At 46.1% G+C, this 16,587-nt stretch overlaps 4 protein-coding genes across 4 annotated transcripts; 3 read left to right on the top strand and 1 right to left on the bottom strand.

Annotated features, from left to right (window-relative positions):
* Nucleotides 1–1,443: 1,443 nt before the first annotated feature.
* BDQ94DRAFT_173118 (o-methyltransferase) lies at nt 1,444–2,946 on the top strand (the record flags this gene model as incomplete). The annotated part of the gene is made up of 5 exons (XM_026772097.1): nt 1,444–1,671; nt 1,726–1,852; nt 1,903–2,026; nt 2,080–2,534; nt 2,603–2,946. 5 exons carry the CDS (start codon nt 1,444–1,446, stop codon nt 2,944–2,946), a joined length of 1,278 nt encoding a protein of 425 aa, XP_026623158.1.
* Nucleotides 2,947–3,928: 982 nt separating this feature from the next.
* Nucleotides 3,929–5,602, top strand: BDQ94DRAFT_161452 (fatty acid desaturase-domain-containing protein; the record flags this gene model as incomplete). The annotated part of the gene is made up of 2 exons (XM_026769387.1): nt 3,929–4,116; nt 4,171–5,602. The coding sequence occupies 2 exons, from the start codon at nt 3,929–3,931 to the stop codon at nt 5,600–5,602; spliced, it is 1,620 nt and encodes a 539-aa protein (XP_026623157.1).
* Nucleotides 5,603–11,743: 6,141 nt separating this feature from the next.
* On the bottom strand, nt 11,744–12,442 carry BDQ94DRAFT_149071 (uncharacterized protein). The gene has a single exon (XM_026767310.1). It carries the CDS (start codon nt 12,199–12,201, stop codon nt 11,923–11,925), a length of 279 nt encoding a protein of 92 aa, XP_026623156.1. The 5' UTR covers nt 12,202–12,442; the 3' UTR covers nt 11,744–11,922.
* A 1,661-nt stretch (nt 12,443–14,103) lies between these two features.
* On the top strand, nt 14,104–16,159 carry BDQ94DRAFT_149069 (Low affinity iron permease-domain-containing protein). Its single transcript, XM_026767309.1, has one exon. The coding sequence runs from the start codon at nt 14,392–14,394 to the stop codon at nt 15,892–15,894; it is 1,503 nt and encodes a 500-aa protein (XP_026623155.1). The 5' UTR covers nt 14,104–14,391; the 3' UTR covers nt 15,895–16,159.
* The last annotated feature ends 428 nt before the right edge of the window (nt 16,160–16,587 follow it).

Genomic DNA, 16,587 nt, shown 5'->3' with positions numbered 1-16,587 from the left:
CTTTTATGTAAGGAATGTAGGTAGCTTTCCTTTCTGCCCTGATCCCCTTCAGTGTTGTCGTCTTCCCGATCCTTTATCTTTGCGGCAAAGGTCCAGGTGAAATATGATATATAAGGAAACTAATAGACAAGAAGGTAACAAATAATAAAAATTTCGTAGTAGAATTATTACTAGGCACAGACAAGTCAACCAAATGCAGTGCACATGTCCCTAGGAATGCATTATTCTCCCAAAGTCGTAGATCAATCAGCTACTTCAGGATTTGACGAGTGTAATGTTGCAGTAGATAGTCCAATCACGATACTTTATCAGGAATAGGTGTCATAAATGCGAACTTCAAATATCCCAACGTATCGAGAATAATGGCGAACTCTCTCAAAAGCAATGGTAATTATATAATAAGTGTATCCTTACTCACAATCAGAGAAGAGCTCATTGATGACTACCTTGCTCTAGATGTTTTTCTAAGAACTGCCATTCCCTGTGACTCTTACTAGAATATTACACCTTGTGATACCGGGAAATCGGACCTTTATAGGGAAGTTATTCTACTTACTGGAAAGTTTGAAACAGCCAAGAGCCTGACTTAGAAAGTTTATTTCTCTTATATAGTTTAGCTACAGGAGACTCATCGTTCAGCCAGCCTTGTCGTATGTTCTCATTGTAGAGTTGTTATGAAGTACTTGTTATATATTACTCTCTGAAGATGTTCATAAATAATAATCATTGGCAACAATTCTACTGAGGCAGTTGAATATATACTAATCAGGTATACGGTTAAGCCAGGGGGAATGCCTACAGTTGTATGAGTAGTATTCGCGCCCACAGAACTGGCAACAGATTGGTATCATGAGCAAAAGATAAGTGGGAAATCTCGGATAACAAATAGGAGACATGAAGACCCATCATTGTCAATTCTATGTAAACAGGGGTATGTTACACAGTATTTAGTAAAGGGTTGGTTGTCTAACATGTTCCTGAAAGTGTCATCTGCACATTCAGAAATTAGTATGCAAAGGTTTCCGCAGGGAATATGCATGTCCGCATATCTTGTGTTCATCAGGTATAAAGCGAAGGGAATACTAAATTCTATAGTGGGAGCAATGACAAGAAGATCTATTGTGCAGTGATGCCTATAATGACTCTTATGTTGACCTTTCTTCTGCAGAAAAACTATTTAGCCATCCGCTGTTGTCTATCACTTTTACCAGGTTGATTATGATTATCATAATTTATCTGACTTATTCAACACGTCATGTCAGCGGAGCATCTGACGCTGTAGAGGAGCGGGGTCTATAACTCTGTTCTGTTACACTGCAGGCCATCGCCTCGTATATGTTTTGAAGTACATCTTCATATTCCTATTTAGTTGTATACTAACTCACACTCTTATTATTCCTTCACCTCCCTTAGCCTTCTACATTCGACTACTATAATACAGATATGAGCTTGCACGAAGACGACAAGAGGATGGCCGAGGTCGACCGCATCGCAGTCGCTCCTAATACCCCGGACCAAGTTCCCAACCTGATCTCGCAGATCAACAGCTTTGGCCTAGCATTTACTTTGAGGCAATCCGGTGCTCGGCTGAAACTGGTGGATGCTGCGGAATCGTTGCTAGCTGCGGTCGAAACTCCACGAGAGACGATATGGCGGTACTTCCTACGAAGTGTAAGCTTTAAGTTCCTCTGTTCATCTAAGCAAATTATTTGAACATCTTCACAGTCTACCGGATGGGCTGCCATCGAGACAGCCATTGACCTGGGCATCTTTCGCCTGCTGGCTGAAGCTGGCCAGCCCAAGTCCGTCCAGGAACTGGCAAGCGCCACCGGGGCCGACCTCGTCCTGATTCGTACGTGACCAGCGTTTTAGACACTTCAATTAGAGGTAACATTATTACAGAGCGCATTATGAGACACCTGGGAGCCATCAATGTCGTTATTGAGACGAAAACCGGCGAGTATACTACCAATGGCTTTTCTTTCACGCTCGCCCATACCAAGTACTCCGACTCCTTCCCAGCAGCGTCAGTTATTTTACGGTCCTTCCAATCTGTACTGTAGCTGATGAAAACAACAGTATTGGATCCATGTACCCTCCAAATCTTACGATTCCCAAGTTCCTTCGCCAAAACCACTATCAGAATCCCACCGACGGTCGCCATTGTCCCCTTCAAATGGCCTTTAACACTACAGATGCATTTTTCGAACATCTCGCCCACAATCCCGCCCTCAACACGCAGTTCAACAATCTTATGTCGGTCTACCATCAAGGCCACGCTAGCTGGATGGATCCGGGTTTCTACCCGGTTGATCGACTACTGCACCAGTTTCCGACAGGCAATAATGACGTGTTGCTAGTTGATGTGGGTGGTGGGAAAGGTCATGATCTGAATGAACTCTGCACCAAGTGGCCAAACCTTCCAGGAAGGTTAATTCTGCAGGACCAGCCTGCGGTTCTGGCTGAGGCTACCGGCTTGCATCCCTCGATCGAGTGCATGGCACATGACTTTTTCACGGAGCAGCCAGTCAAAGGTATCTCCATTCCTCTTTCTACTTCTGCCAATGCCTTGTTCCTTTAATTGCAAAACTAAGTGAAACAGGTGCTCGTGCGTACTTCCTCCACTCCATCCTTCACGATTGGCCGGACGAGCCTTGCCATCGAATCCTCGACCAGCTCAAACCTGCCATGATCCCCGGAATTAGCCGGCTCCTCATAAATGAGTATGTCGTGGCTGAGCAGGGGGCACACTGGCAGACGACATCGCTCGACATGACCTTAATGGCGGCCTTTGCGGGGATGGAGCGAACGGAATCTCAGTGGCGGCGGCTATTGGGGAAGGCGGGATATTGCATTTTGAACATCTGGACGGCGGAACGGTGGTCGGAGAGCTTGATTGAGTGTGAGGTGGCTGTAACTGGTGAGATTGTCAGACACAGACTTTGACAGTTTGGTCGATCTTAGCTTGATTGTTGTTGCATTGTGCCATTTGATTCTGTTTTGAGACAGTGGTGATGTGATCACGAATTTGATTGGGACTTCCGAACATTGAATGTCAGGTTAGTTTGAATAATTTACTAGGAATGTTCGTCAAGTGAAAGAGGGCCAGGCCAATGTGGCTGTAGTAGAGATCGGCAAGGATGGCGGTATTCCACTATCCTCTATTCGGTAATTTCTGTGGCACCAAAGAATTTTGTAAAATCCTTCGTAGCTCAAGTTTACTAGGGTTTGATAGTGACTCAAATGAATTGATCGGCAATCTATTCCACCCTTTGATTTGCCACCCTCTGTAGCAGGCAAATATCACCATCGCTGATACCATAAAATCCCCGCATTGTGGGTAGCTGTGAGAGTGGTAGAAAAGCTTTGCTTCCTTAGCCTAGAAGGAATGTGACTCTTTCCGGAGGCTAATATAAATTGTATACAGTTTAACATATTCTCAGCTGCTTTGAATATCGGCAACTCTCTGTATAAGTATGCAAGCCTGTATAGTGTCTTGCGACATCAAAAGCAAATCCTAACTCCAAGGGAGTTCGGCATAACGGATATAGCGAATGGCTAGAGATACCCTAAGTAACACAAGTAATCTCCCAAATCAGCGAATTTACGAGTAAGCTAAACCATCTTAGCATACTAGATACAGGATAGCCCATGAGAAATCAGAGAAACCCACCTAAATTAGAGATCAAAAACCAGTAGCAATCCTAGGAAAGCCGCAAATCGTCTGACCCTCCGGGACTAAAATCTGACAATTGCGGGATCCTGATCCACCACGCGTCGTCTGCCTCCCGAATCCCGAGCCGCACAGTCCCATAAACCCACCCGGTTTACTTATTTCCCCCATTCGCCAATGTTTCTGCCTACCACTGGGAGGATGTTCCCTGCTTACCGGTGGCACATACTTGCATTTCAACCAGAATCCAGCAAAATGGCCCAGTCCCGAAAAGACCAGATCCTCTCATCTCGAGAAATCGAGGGCCTGATTGCTGCAGGACAATCCATTGTGATTGTCGATCAGAAAGTGCTACGTGTCGATTCATGGATCCCATACCATCCGGGAGGTCACAAAACTATCCAACACATGGTCGGCAAGGACGCAACAGATGAATTCACCGTGTATGCACATGTTCAGTGACTTGGAAAGGTAGCTCAAACTAACTTGTGGGGCAGATTCCACTCAGAGGAGACTATCAAAATGGCCGATCGGTACCAGATCGGCCGGGTTGAGGGGCGATGGCGGAACTTTGTGCCTCCCATCCAGGGTGGACAGTTCAGACCGTATCCGGACAAGGAGGCACCTCCCAACACCAAGCAAAATGCACACAGTTCATCTGTTACGGACGAGAACTCACCGAACAACAATGAAGACGGCCGCCTCAATCCAGTGCACCAAGCAGCAACCGAGCTCAACACCAAAGAAGCAATGACCTTTCTAGACAGTCAAACCAAGGAAGAAATCAGCCTCACCCTAACCCGCTACCCATCCCTTGACGAAGCAACCCAAGGCGACATCATAAAGAAGTACCAACGTCTCCACGACCAAATCCAAGCCGAGGGCCTCTACAATTGCAACTACATAGCCTACGCCAAAGAATTCGCACGCTGCTCACTAATCTTCAGCACCATGCTTTTCTTCCTCCACCATGGCTGGTACTGCACCAGCGCCATATTCCTTGGCTTCTTCTGGTCTCAACTTGTATTCTCCGCCCACGACGCTGCCCACATAGCCATCACCCACAACTTCACCATCGACAGCCTCATCGGCATGATAATCGCCGCCCCCATCGGCGGCCTCTCCTTGGGCTGGTGGAAACGCACCCACAACGTCCACCACATCGTAACGAACGCCCCCGAACACGACCCAGACAACCAACACCTCCCCTTCTTCGCCGTCAACCACCGCTTCCTCGGAAACCTCTTCTCCAGCTACCACGAGCGCCTCATGCCCTACACACGCGCAGCCAGCCGTCTCGTCGCCTACCAGGCCTACCTCTACTACCCCGTCCTCATGTTCGGCCGCTTCAACCTCTATGTCCAATCCTGGATCTTCCTCATCCAGGGCCAAGGCCCCCGCAAAGGCCCAGCCTGGTGGCACCGCCACTTCGAAATTGTCGGCAACCTCATCTTCTGGCTCTGGTTCGGCTACGGCCTCGTATACCGCAGTATTCCGACAGCCTGGGATCGCTTCCTCTTCGTCATGATAAGCCATATGGTCACCATGCCGCTACACGTGCAATTCACTCTCTCCCACTTCGCCATGTCAACGATGGACCTCGGACCCAGTGAATCCTTCGCCCAGCGCATGCTCCGCACAACCATGGACATTGATTGTCCCGAGTGGTTGGATTTCATCCACGGTGGGCTGCAGTTCCAGGCGATTCATCATCTGTTCCCTCGTGTCCCGAGGCATAATCTGCGGAGGACACAGAAGCTCGTGCTGGAGTTCTGTCGGGATGTGGGCATTCCGTATGCGCTTTATGGGTTCGTTGATGGGAATCAGAAAGTCGTGGGCAGTTTGGCGGAGGTCAGCCGTCAGGCTGCGATTTTGGCCAAGTGTCAGAGGACGATTGCGGAACGGGGGGATTTGCTGTATGGGAGGTGAGGTGTGCGTGGATGGACTGTCTAAGTTGTGGAGACTGTAGGATAGAGTTTGATTGTATGGAGCAGCAGAGAAAATTCTACGCCGGTCAGGTACAAGGATTTCGCTCCCTCGCGCGGCCCTAACTCCGGGTCCGAGGGGGGTCCAGCTCATCACGCGTGTGTCGCGTCTAGCGGCCCAGCCCCCAACGGGCATGACCAGGCAAAGTAGATACGCATAGGCAGCCATTAACACAACTGATACGTAGAGAACAACTATCATATGACCAGAAGAAATTTAGCAAGCTAACTAAAAGAAGCTAGAATTTGTGTTTGGTCTGAATTGGCGATAGAATCAATGACTAGACAATGACTAGATACATTCATGGCGTGAAACTATTATCTACTTTCGATCAGCGGAAACTGTTCCGTATGGAGAGAAAAGAGGAGTAAAATAAGAACAAAAACTTGAAAATAGAACGGGGAAATGGTGATCCAAGACCGTCCGAGATAGTCAGGGGGGCTGGGGTGGCCCGGGGGTGGTCCAGGAAAAGGCGATGAGAAAAGGCGATAGTAATGGTGGCGGCAGCGATCATAGGGAGGGCGATTAGAAACGTAACGAAAATGGATGATTAGCTGACTGGTTCGGACAGTTCCAGACCATGTTCCGAAGGGATCTCAAGTGAAATCCAAGCAAAGGGTGGGACTCTAGCCAGATGAGGGAAGTAGCACAGAACTTGGATATACTCCCAAATAGGAAATTCCATTCTGCCAATGTAAAATCTCTCATAGAACAGCCGGGGTGGATATCAGAGGGACTATTCGGAGGGTTTAGCTAGATTGGGGAAGACTCGAATTCGGATTCTATTTGGATTTAGGGAGATTCGGGGGGATTGAAGAAGACTTAGGGAAATATGTTTAGGGAGAGTGGGAATCAATTGAGCTGTGTAAGAGCCGATAAAACCGAGAAATGACATGACCTACGAGTTATGTTCCCTACTAGGGAGGGGACATTTACGAAAAGCGTATGGATAGATTGAAATCTCTGATGGCAGGATCATCCAATAAGAGCTCTATGATCATTAGCATGATCTAACTATAATTGAAATAAAGAAATAAACCAAAAGAGTACAGAAAGTTAATATTGTAGACTTTAATAAATGCAATTTCCGCCCAGCTGGCAGATTAATAATGAAACAGATCCGACCCGTAGACTCTAATGATCGCATCCATGATCACCGGCAAGGTCCAGGTCCCCTTGGCACCGGACATTAGCGAACCTTTCCGACCGACCTTGTCGATGAGGAAAAGCGCATAGAGTGTGCTGCGGCAGTCGATGACCCCGTTGACCCCGGTGCGGTTAGCAGAAAGATTCAGTCGGGCAATAAATTAACCTTTCGTCTACTGCAAGCAAGGCCAAGGCCAAGGCCAATCATAATCAGGGCTCGGGTTTTCTGCTGGTTGGCTGTGAATAGAGCCAATGATGTTAAGGGGCTGGAGCCCTCACTACTGGTAAGTAGGTAGGGACATTCTATGGACGAACACATATTCGACACGTTGATCTGCGAAATAAGAAATTATGGGACCGACTTAATTTGGATTCTTGGCAAAGCCGGAGGCAAGATCAATCAAGCAATCTCCATTGCTCAGGAACAATCCCGTGCCACAGCTGGTTGATGAACCATTCCATTCCGCACAAGCTAAATTCGACCCCAGCTCACAGCTCCGGGTTTGCGCAAACCCTTTTTCTGGTGCTCAAGTGATCTGCATTCATTCATCCCCGCTCAAAGTCGTAATATGCCCGATGTACTTTTGTTGATCTATCAGGCTGTTTTATTTTCTTCCATTTATTCAATTATCATTTATTCAATATCTTTACTTTTTCATTTTTTTCCTTTTATTTTTTCGATCGGTGAGTGGTCAAATAGTGGTTTTCTCAAGGATCTTTCGACACATTGTTATTTCTTATAAAGAAGAAGAAGAAGAAGAAGTAAACAATGACATTGTTGCAAATGAAAATCATGTAAGGAAGTAGGTCATAGTTCCGACGCTATGCTCAGACAATGCTGAGCAGCACCCTGACAATTTCTCTGAAATTCCATTGCACATCTGGTTCATGGAGAATCCGGAGTGCTGCCGCGCGAGGGCGAAATCCACATCTTGATGCAATCTGCAGTAACGTCGTACTTTCGAAAGACCCGGCAGAGGTCCGCTCTCTCCACTTCCTCATTAAAGCCTGCTGCAGAAAAAATTCCATGTGCAGTAATTAGCTTTCCTCTTATCTCTTTATGCATAAGTCTAGAGCAGCCACAAAGGTAATTGTACGTAACTGGTGTAGGCAGACTGAATCGTTCAATGACGCCTTCCGTCTCCTATCTTTCTCAGGTTGTGCTGATATGTAATGTACGATGTTAATCCATGAAGTTGACTCATAGGTTAGCGTGATTCATCAATGAGGCGGAGCGTTTCCCATAGCGACGTTTCCTAGGAAACTTTCCCAGCCGCCAGCCTTGCGGTGATGGCTAGATAGTGCCGAAGCTTCCCGACGTCTCCACAGGACTGTAGCTCCCTATCTTTTCAGTATACCACAGGTGTTACTTGCTACCATTTTGCGCACTCCTGGATTTCAAACAGCCGAAGACGGGCGGACATTCCCGTTTCGGGAGGAGCCGTGGTGAAATTGCCTTACGATATAGTAAATCCGCCTAACATTCTGAAGTGATCGTGGACGAAGCCTTTCATATAGATGATTTTGCCAATCCAAAAGATGGCCTTTGTAAGAAAAAATAACATTTAAAGCTTTTTGATCTTGATGTAGATACTTACGTAGATATGAGTTATACGTAACTCCAAGATTAATCCCATCACCGGTTGGAAGAATGGAAACTGGAGCGATCAAATCGCATTAGTGGAAAGTGATCAAGACCCGCCGCCATGTTGATGAAATTCTTGAAGGCTTTACGGCACGGTATAGCTGGAGCACAATGTTAATAGCGCCTCCTACAACTCGATTTTTCTCAGTGCCGCGCGGTATCACCCTGCCAATCTCGACTGCGCTTTGGGCACGACGTAGAGTGGAGACGATACCAACCGATCCCCGTCTCCGGTCTGGCGGTATACTCTGTACCTGAACTAGCTCATCCTGAGAGCTCATTGTGTCGGGTGCGAGACGTCCGCACAGACGCTAGCGAGTCATCCCGAGAAGTACCAGGGGAAAGAAATTCGAGAGCGGTAGGGTTGTGGTCACAATCTTATCCTTTACAAACCGTTCGCTTACCGTATGCCTATCAATTCCTCCAGTCCAGATATGGGACCCGACATACGCATAATGGAAAGACTTAGCTGTAGTCGGGGCTATGAATCTATTCATCTGACTAGAAATTTCTTCCTCATAGCCACTCTGAAAGTTATATAAAGGACCATTGTCCAGCATTGACTGCCCCATTCTACCATCAAGATCATTCATCATTCAATTAGTAGTTCTCTATTATTTCGCATTCCTCTCACTCTCTCCGTACGCACCTCGTCAAACCGGTCTTTGCTATCAGGCGAAGAACCTGGCAGCTTTGCAATCATGCTTTTGATTATCATCATCGTTGCCGATACAATGAGAAGAAGACATCCACGGATTAATCTTCTTTATCGAATTCACAGAGGTATATATGCCCTCCTAAACTGTTAAGTGACTCTGGAGGAGGTTGACATGATGTGAGGACCTGGCCGCGGACATCGGAGTGACTACCCTGCCATCATCATTTGGAATCCGGAAGAGTAGATATACATGAGGCGTGAGTGAGCCCGACCGATACAATCTAGGCATATATCATATTAATATCCGAGTGTATTAGTTATACATCTACAGCCGTGATCTGTTATCAGTGCCGCCACTGTCTGAACTGATCTTATTGGGGCTTCTATGTTTGCCGCCAATTTGGCCAGATCTAATATGTGTTCGGAAGCAATGTATGGTTACTCCTTGGGCGAGAGAGTTGTCGTATGTTCTCGGGAAGACGCCACTCTAGGTCAACAGCGCAATTGTATATTAGTATTTTCGTGTTTTTGTAATGGATCCTTTGATATATGAAAGAAAGGGCTAGCGAGAAGATAGGGTTGTTGTAGAAGGTCAGTGGGATAAGGGTTGTCCTATGTAATACATGATAAGCTGAAAATTGGACTGAAAACATGAACATCATTGATCATTGATATTTTACTCATTCATACTTAAGTGTATACTTGTTCATCACGATTCTAACCCGTGGTGAAGACCTGTCCTGAGCTCGCACATGCGGTACTTACTGATCATAGCTCTGCTCGGAGGCATGTGTAGATCACTCACTTCTACTACTGACCGCCGTTGTTGCTGCTATTTATCTCGCTCATTGCATGCATCTAAGCATAAATATACCTTAGATATTTCTCCTTTCTCTATTACGCCCATTTGGTCTATTTTGACCATATTATTTATTTCGTCTGTTTCGCCTACTTTGTGGCAGTGCTCTACACGAAGTGTTCTTGTATGATTATTAGTTTGGTGTAAGAACGGAGGAGGTCCTCTACTAGAAGCCAGCTATACTATGCAGGTGGTAAAACCATGCAGAACAGGAAGGTGCGTAGAAATCATGTGACATTTTTTGCCATTTTCACTATTTCCCCAATTTCCCTATTTCCTCTTATTTTTCTTAACTTCCCCGCTTTTTCTAATTCCCTTAATTTCCCTGTTACACCTACTCGCACCCACTCGCTTCTACTCACACCAGCTCACACCAGCTCACACCAGCTCACACCAGCTCACACCAGCTCACACCAGCTCACACCAGCTCACTCCAGCTCACACCAGCTCACTCCAGCTCACACCAGCTCACTCCTGCTCACTCCTGCTCACTCCTGCTCACTCCTGCTCACTTCTGCTCACTTCTGCTCACTCCTGCTCACTCCAGCTTACTTACTCGCTCCTATTATACATATTGTTAATTTTACTCATCACATACCCTTGTTGTACTTTTATTACCACAAAATTCAATACAAAGTATCCTTTTTGTTGAACTCTGAACGCAGGGTTTTGTTTCCCTCAAGTTCAACAGCCACTCAAAATGACAAGGCTCTAGTCAGTGAGACGGGTTTCACACACCGCCAGTTGTCTAGCACCAGGAGCTCATTCATGACCATCCAATCTATCACAGTTGGCTGTCCCATAGCATCTTAATAAGCAATTATTTGTAGTTCTCCTACACGCTAGCAGATAGGGAATGACCTGCTTTGGGAGCTACGGGATTAAGACTCGTCCAATTCATAGTAATACACTACGATTGTGCAGCCTATGGCGATACTATCCAGAAGTATGCTATAATCAGCGAACATTTTGCTGGTCGTAATCGTTTAATTTACAATATGGCAACCTGGACTTAGCTTACTAACACTTTCACTACATTTCCACTACATTTCCACTACATTTCCACTACATTTCCACTACATTTCCACTACATTTCCACTACATTTCCACTACATTTCCACTTCATTTCCACTGCATTTCCACTACATTTCCACTACATTTCCACTACATTTCCACTACATTTCCACTACATTTCCACTGCATTTCCACTACATTTCCACTGCATTTCCACTGCATTTCCACTACACTTTTCCTGCCATTTTCCTGCCATTTTCCTGGCGCTTTCCTGACACTTTACTGACAACTTCATGAGAGCTTTTTCAGCTATTTTCTGATTTCTCATCCTCCACCCATTTATTTCAATCCTCCACATTTCCGTCCCCGGGACAGAAACAATTACTACATCAGCACGAAACGCATATATGGCATTATAATAGTATTTAGATACGCTTTAATAAGTAGAGAAAGATGTAAAAAGTCCAAAAATCTATACATACAACAGAAGGGATTCGCTGGTGGTCACCCACCCAACTACTAACCTCCCGGCGTGTGGCTTGAGTACGGCTGAGCGGACGGGAAGCCCTATTTTCCACACCCTGTGGTCGTATGTGCCAGTTTTTTCCTTGAACATATTTATGATCTTATGATTTGGTAGTGTGTGAAATACAGATAGGTGCGATAATATACGAATACTCACAGCTCTGGAAGATCCAAAATTGAAAGTCTCCTCGTTCATTATGAGGTGGCGGCCTGCTCCTCCAGGCTATTTCTTCTACCCCCAAAGACCATCACCTAATTAGGATGTATATAGTGCACGCACTCAGCCTGTATGTATTCTACGGCACCTTATCTGACCCTTCTATGCTTCACAATATCCTTGGCTTGGCAAACCAAGCCGCAACATCGGCCTGCCTCTATTGCTATTAATGCAAGCTCTGGGGCCAGTAACCAGCTCTCTAAGACGCGCCAGAAAAGGGGTTACTTATCACCTTGAGACGTAAAACCATAGACAGAGAGTTGCCAGCTATGAAACAAACTATTACCGGCCCGATCCATATCGTATCAACTATACTGACGGGAGCGAGCCCGTGGATGACTTTGGTTTGAGTTACTAGAATTTTCGAAAACGGTAGGGACTTGAACGATGGCAGTTTTCTTCTGGGAACTTGGCTCAAGAGAGTGAAGAGGACAGCCGAGGACTCGTAGAGAGCTAGAAAGCAGCCAGGGAAGGGCATATAGATGAATTGATGACCATCAATAAGAACACATCGAAAAAAATATAAGCTGTTTGGGCGGGCCAGAAATTTCCTAGGATAGGTCACGGTAAAGTCTCAAGCAAGGTATTTTCTTCTGGATGATGAGGCACTCGGCCCTTGCTGCCACGGAACCCCTCGTTAATGTCGATCCAGTCAAATAACGCTAGTGCGATCATTTCATGGATAACGTCGTAAAAGGCGGCCGACAATGGCATTATGGTACCTTGTGAAGCGAAGATGCTTCGTTGAATAGCACTTTCAAGCTCCTTGTGTCCATTGGTCTCTCCAAGTCACGGACAATATGTCAATATTTTGATATGATGAGGTATATTGCGATGGATTATGTTGATGGTGAGCCGCTTGATGGCTGCTCGGAAATGAACAAAAGATGGACTTTGCAAGGCAGACTAAATATGATCGATGAAATGCAGTTCATAAAGCGGGGGCCTAGGTCGTAGTCGTTTTTTTTTTTTTTTTTTTTTTTTTTTTTTTTTTTTTTTTTTTTTTTTTTTTTTTTTTTTTTTTTTTTTTTTTTGGTCCACTAAGGTAGTTTACCAAGATGAATATCTGTTAATAGAAACCTATCAAGACATTTAGTTCTCGAAACCTTAATCTGGTCCGTAGTGGTCTTATATGGCCCTCTCTTCAAATTGTTGTGCGGCAATTATAGAGGCACGAGACTATATCTAACAGGCAATTTTTGACCCCGGTAGGGAAATATTGCTTTTTAGGGCTTATAGGGCCTTGCTATGGTCATACGGACGGGCGCTTTCACATGCTATTTCCTGTTAATTCCAGCATATCTGCATCCTGTTCTTGCTTGACCACGGGCGTAAGGCTGGAAACAGAACCGTACCGACAGACGTGAATGGGAGTGCCTTTCCTATCGCTCTATGGTGGGTTCCTCCTCTGTAGCGGGTCAAAATGCAACAATAACCGGTGTATAAAGGAAGGTTCGGAATCGCCGGACTACCAGAATCAGAGTAGATACTGGGCTCTCAAGTCAGGTGCCGCCAAGGCTACTTAGACATAGGCAATCTGTCGTGGGGGCTCAGTAGTCATTGCTGTTGGGTGGGATGATTGATGAATGCGAAGACAATTCTTGAGATGCTTTTGTGTAATCCCGTACTGGCAGGGCTTACAGGACCATACATGAGAGAGAAACCAGAAAGGTTTTGGGGTTGGGGTGTGGGCAGTTTTTTTAAGAACTTATAAAGGAATTCATAGCGATGCGACGTGTTATACCTCTCTAGAGAAATGGCTGAGGAAAGCTTCCTCGATCGGTCTGGTATAGCCATAGTAAGCAAATTTTCGAACATATCAACCACATTCTACTCTTATATAACTAACAAACTACTATACTAACACAGGACACGCACTGCCACCGACGGGAGCGTGAAAAATCAACCAATTAGGACTCGAGCAAGGGCTTTGTGGGCACGATGGGTTATCTATCTAGACTAGTATCTACTGGAGAGGAGGGCATTTCTGGGTCAGGAACTCCCTCCCTCTAAGGGTTGCTTATTCTGCATTGCGCCTTTCCATTGAATGGCAGAGTGGAAATAGCATTGTTTCGACGCGGTTCAGCGTATATCACCGCGATATGATTGAGCAAATTTAGATTGCTGCCTAGCCCCGCTAAAGTTGGACTTTTTTTTCTCGTGAGCACAATTAAGCTTTTTACCCGGGAAACAATCTTTCCCTTTCATTGGCCAGTCAAAAAAGACGCAAGCGAACCGTCTCAAGACAAACACGATGGTGCTGGTGGGAAGAGGAAGAATAATGGCGCTGCCCGTCATGCCGGTGTACTGCCTGGTCTGGGTGTCGGCATTTACAGGCACTTTCCCTTATCGAATATAATCTTGTTTCCTCCGTCTTTCTCTCGTCACTTCTCTTCTCCTCCTTTCACTCACCCACTAATTTGCAATATCCCAAGACACAAAGTGTCTGGTCTTTGGCTCTGAATGGCTGATCCTCGCTCTATGGACTCTCTTGTTTCTATCATCTCCTCCTCGATCCCAGGCGCGTTGGCTGGGCTGCAATCTTCTCGCGAGTCTGCAAACGCAACTCGTCCACCTTAACTACCCTGCGGGTCAATGAGCCTGAAGGCCCGAACAATTGCTCCGTATTGGATCTAACATCCAGCAGTGATTGTTTTGGTCGACCACGATGAAATACTTCAGGCCTGTCTTTCGATGCGAGTTTGAGGGGGCGGCAGAGACGCAGCGGGTGACAAATGGGAAGGATGTAAAAGTTGATACCGCTATCGTGGTGACTACTGAAGATGTCTCCGGGTACAGGGTCAAGGCGAGCCCGAAACTGGTGGACCGCTGGCTTGATGCGTCAGTCAGGCTGGCTGGGTCGGCCCCAGTCTTTCTATTCATCATCGCTGGCCTGTTAACGTGGGCCTTGATGGGCATTCGTTTCGGCAACTCGGACGTCTGGGTTGCTGCTATCTCCGACGTTCAAGCTATTTTATGTTATGTGTTCGATTCTTTCCTCATGCGCCAGCTGCTCCGCGAGTACTCTGAGCAGCGCGAAGCCATAATTGAGATTCAGTCTCGGTGCAACAGTCATCAACGCATGATCGCCAGTGTCAAGAAGAAGCTGGGAGCGGAAGGGATTCGTCGTGTCTCCGAGAAGTGCAATGTTGAGCCTCTCGAAGCGCTGGACCAGGGGCGCACGCAGTCTCTCTTTGCCCGGTGCGTCATCGTCTCGGCCAAGACGTTCGGACATGTTGTCAGCGGCGGTCTTTACTGGGTCTGCATTTTCATCTGGCTGGGATTCGGCCCGCATTGCAGTTGGTCGAATCGGTGGCAACTCTACATCAACGACGCGACATCGGCGCTGATGGTACTGGTATTTGCGTTCCTGGCCTGTCTGCGGGAATGTTATGCCGAACATACGAATATCTGCCTGGACGCCATCTTCCGACTCGATGCGACTCTCGAGAAGGAGCTTCGTCGCCTCAGCGAGGATGACCTGCCGAACCAGAGGGAGGTTGGGTTGCCTCCCAAGGAGAACTTCCTGCAGGTGTTGATCTTTTACTACGCCGACGTCATTGGCACCTTGGTCGGCATGATCTTCCTCGTGCTGGTAATCATCGCCTGGGCAGCTGTCGGACCTATTTTTCATTTTAACAGTAATTGGTGGCTGCTCATCGGCACGTATGCAGGGTTGGTTGGTCTGTTCGACAGTTTCGTCCTCCGCAACATCCAAGGCAAGGTGCAACAGTACATCCATCGTCAGATTCGGGTTGTGGAAAAGGGAGACTTGGGACTCTTCGCGGGACTGTCAGTGGCTATCCCTTCAACTGGAAGCACCAAGCGCCCGTCTCTGAGCCAGCGCGTCTCCCGCTGGATGAATGTCGTCAGCTCCCATCTTACAATGGTTATCGCTGGCTTCTTCCTCACCATTGGTTGTCTTGTCGCTTCAAGCGCGATGAAGTGGAGTCTCACTGGACAGTTGATTTCGAACGTGCCTCCCAGCATTATCGAGACATTCTTTATGCTCATACTCATCACTGGTCAGAATGACGCGGAGGCCAGCGCACATATCGACTTGACAAACATCTACTACCGGCGCCAGCGACTGCTGTCTTTTATGAAGCATGCAAAGAAGCTCTGTGAAGAGCAGAAGCTTTCCAAGGATGCTACGGTTTCTGCACCGTGAAACACCCGCCTACTTTTCGTGACCGCTGTTTGATTCAACATGAAACGTGGTCATGTCAATGTTGTGTGACTACAACGTCGTTCAACCGACTCGTTTGCAGTAAGACTTGGTAATTACGTTTCTTCAATACTTCGATCTGATTTATTGTCCTGTCTGAAATTCATGTTACAATAATTCTCATACGTCAAAGAGAGTTGTCTCTCTCTGTGCAATAGAGTTCTTCGGTTATTGTCAGTTCAATTCTAAGCATATGTCCCCTTGCAAACAAACCACCAACTACAGCATATACCCCATAAGAGCACGGTACAAGACTCCTATCACGTAATTCTTTGATTAGGATGAGAGCATTAAGTAGGGGACCGTCTTTGACTTGCTATGGCACAGCATCTAAACTACTATTACTACTAATATCCGCTGTCTTGATGCAATGTCAATAATACTCACATTAGATGGTTGCAGTTCACATACACGCATATATCGTACATAATAATCACAATACTCATATTACTCATATTACTCATGTTTCCATTTTTCCCAAGTTTTCCCAAGTTTTCCCAAGTTTTCCCAAGCTTTTCTAATGTTTCTCTCCATTTTCTTCGGTTTTTTTTTTTTTTTTTTTTTTTTTTTTTTTTTTTTTTTTTTTTTTTTTTTTTTTTTTTTTTTTTTTTTTTTTTTTTTTTTTTTTTTTTTTTT

Source organism: Aspergillus welwitschiae (assembly GCF_003344945.1).
Source record: "Aspergillus welwitschiae strain CBS 139.54b unplaced genomic scaffold BDQ94scaffold_31, whole genome shotgun sequence".
NCBI classification, from domain to species: domain Eukaryota; kingdom Fungi; phylum Ascomycota; class Eurotiomycetes; order Eurotiales; family Aspergillaceae; genus Aspergillus; species Aspergillus welwitschiae.
The sequence above is the reverse complement of the archived record's forward strand: the minus strand, read 5'-3'. Positions and strand labels throughout refer to the sequence as shown.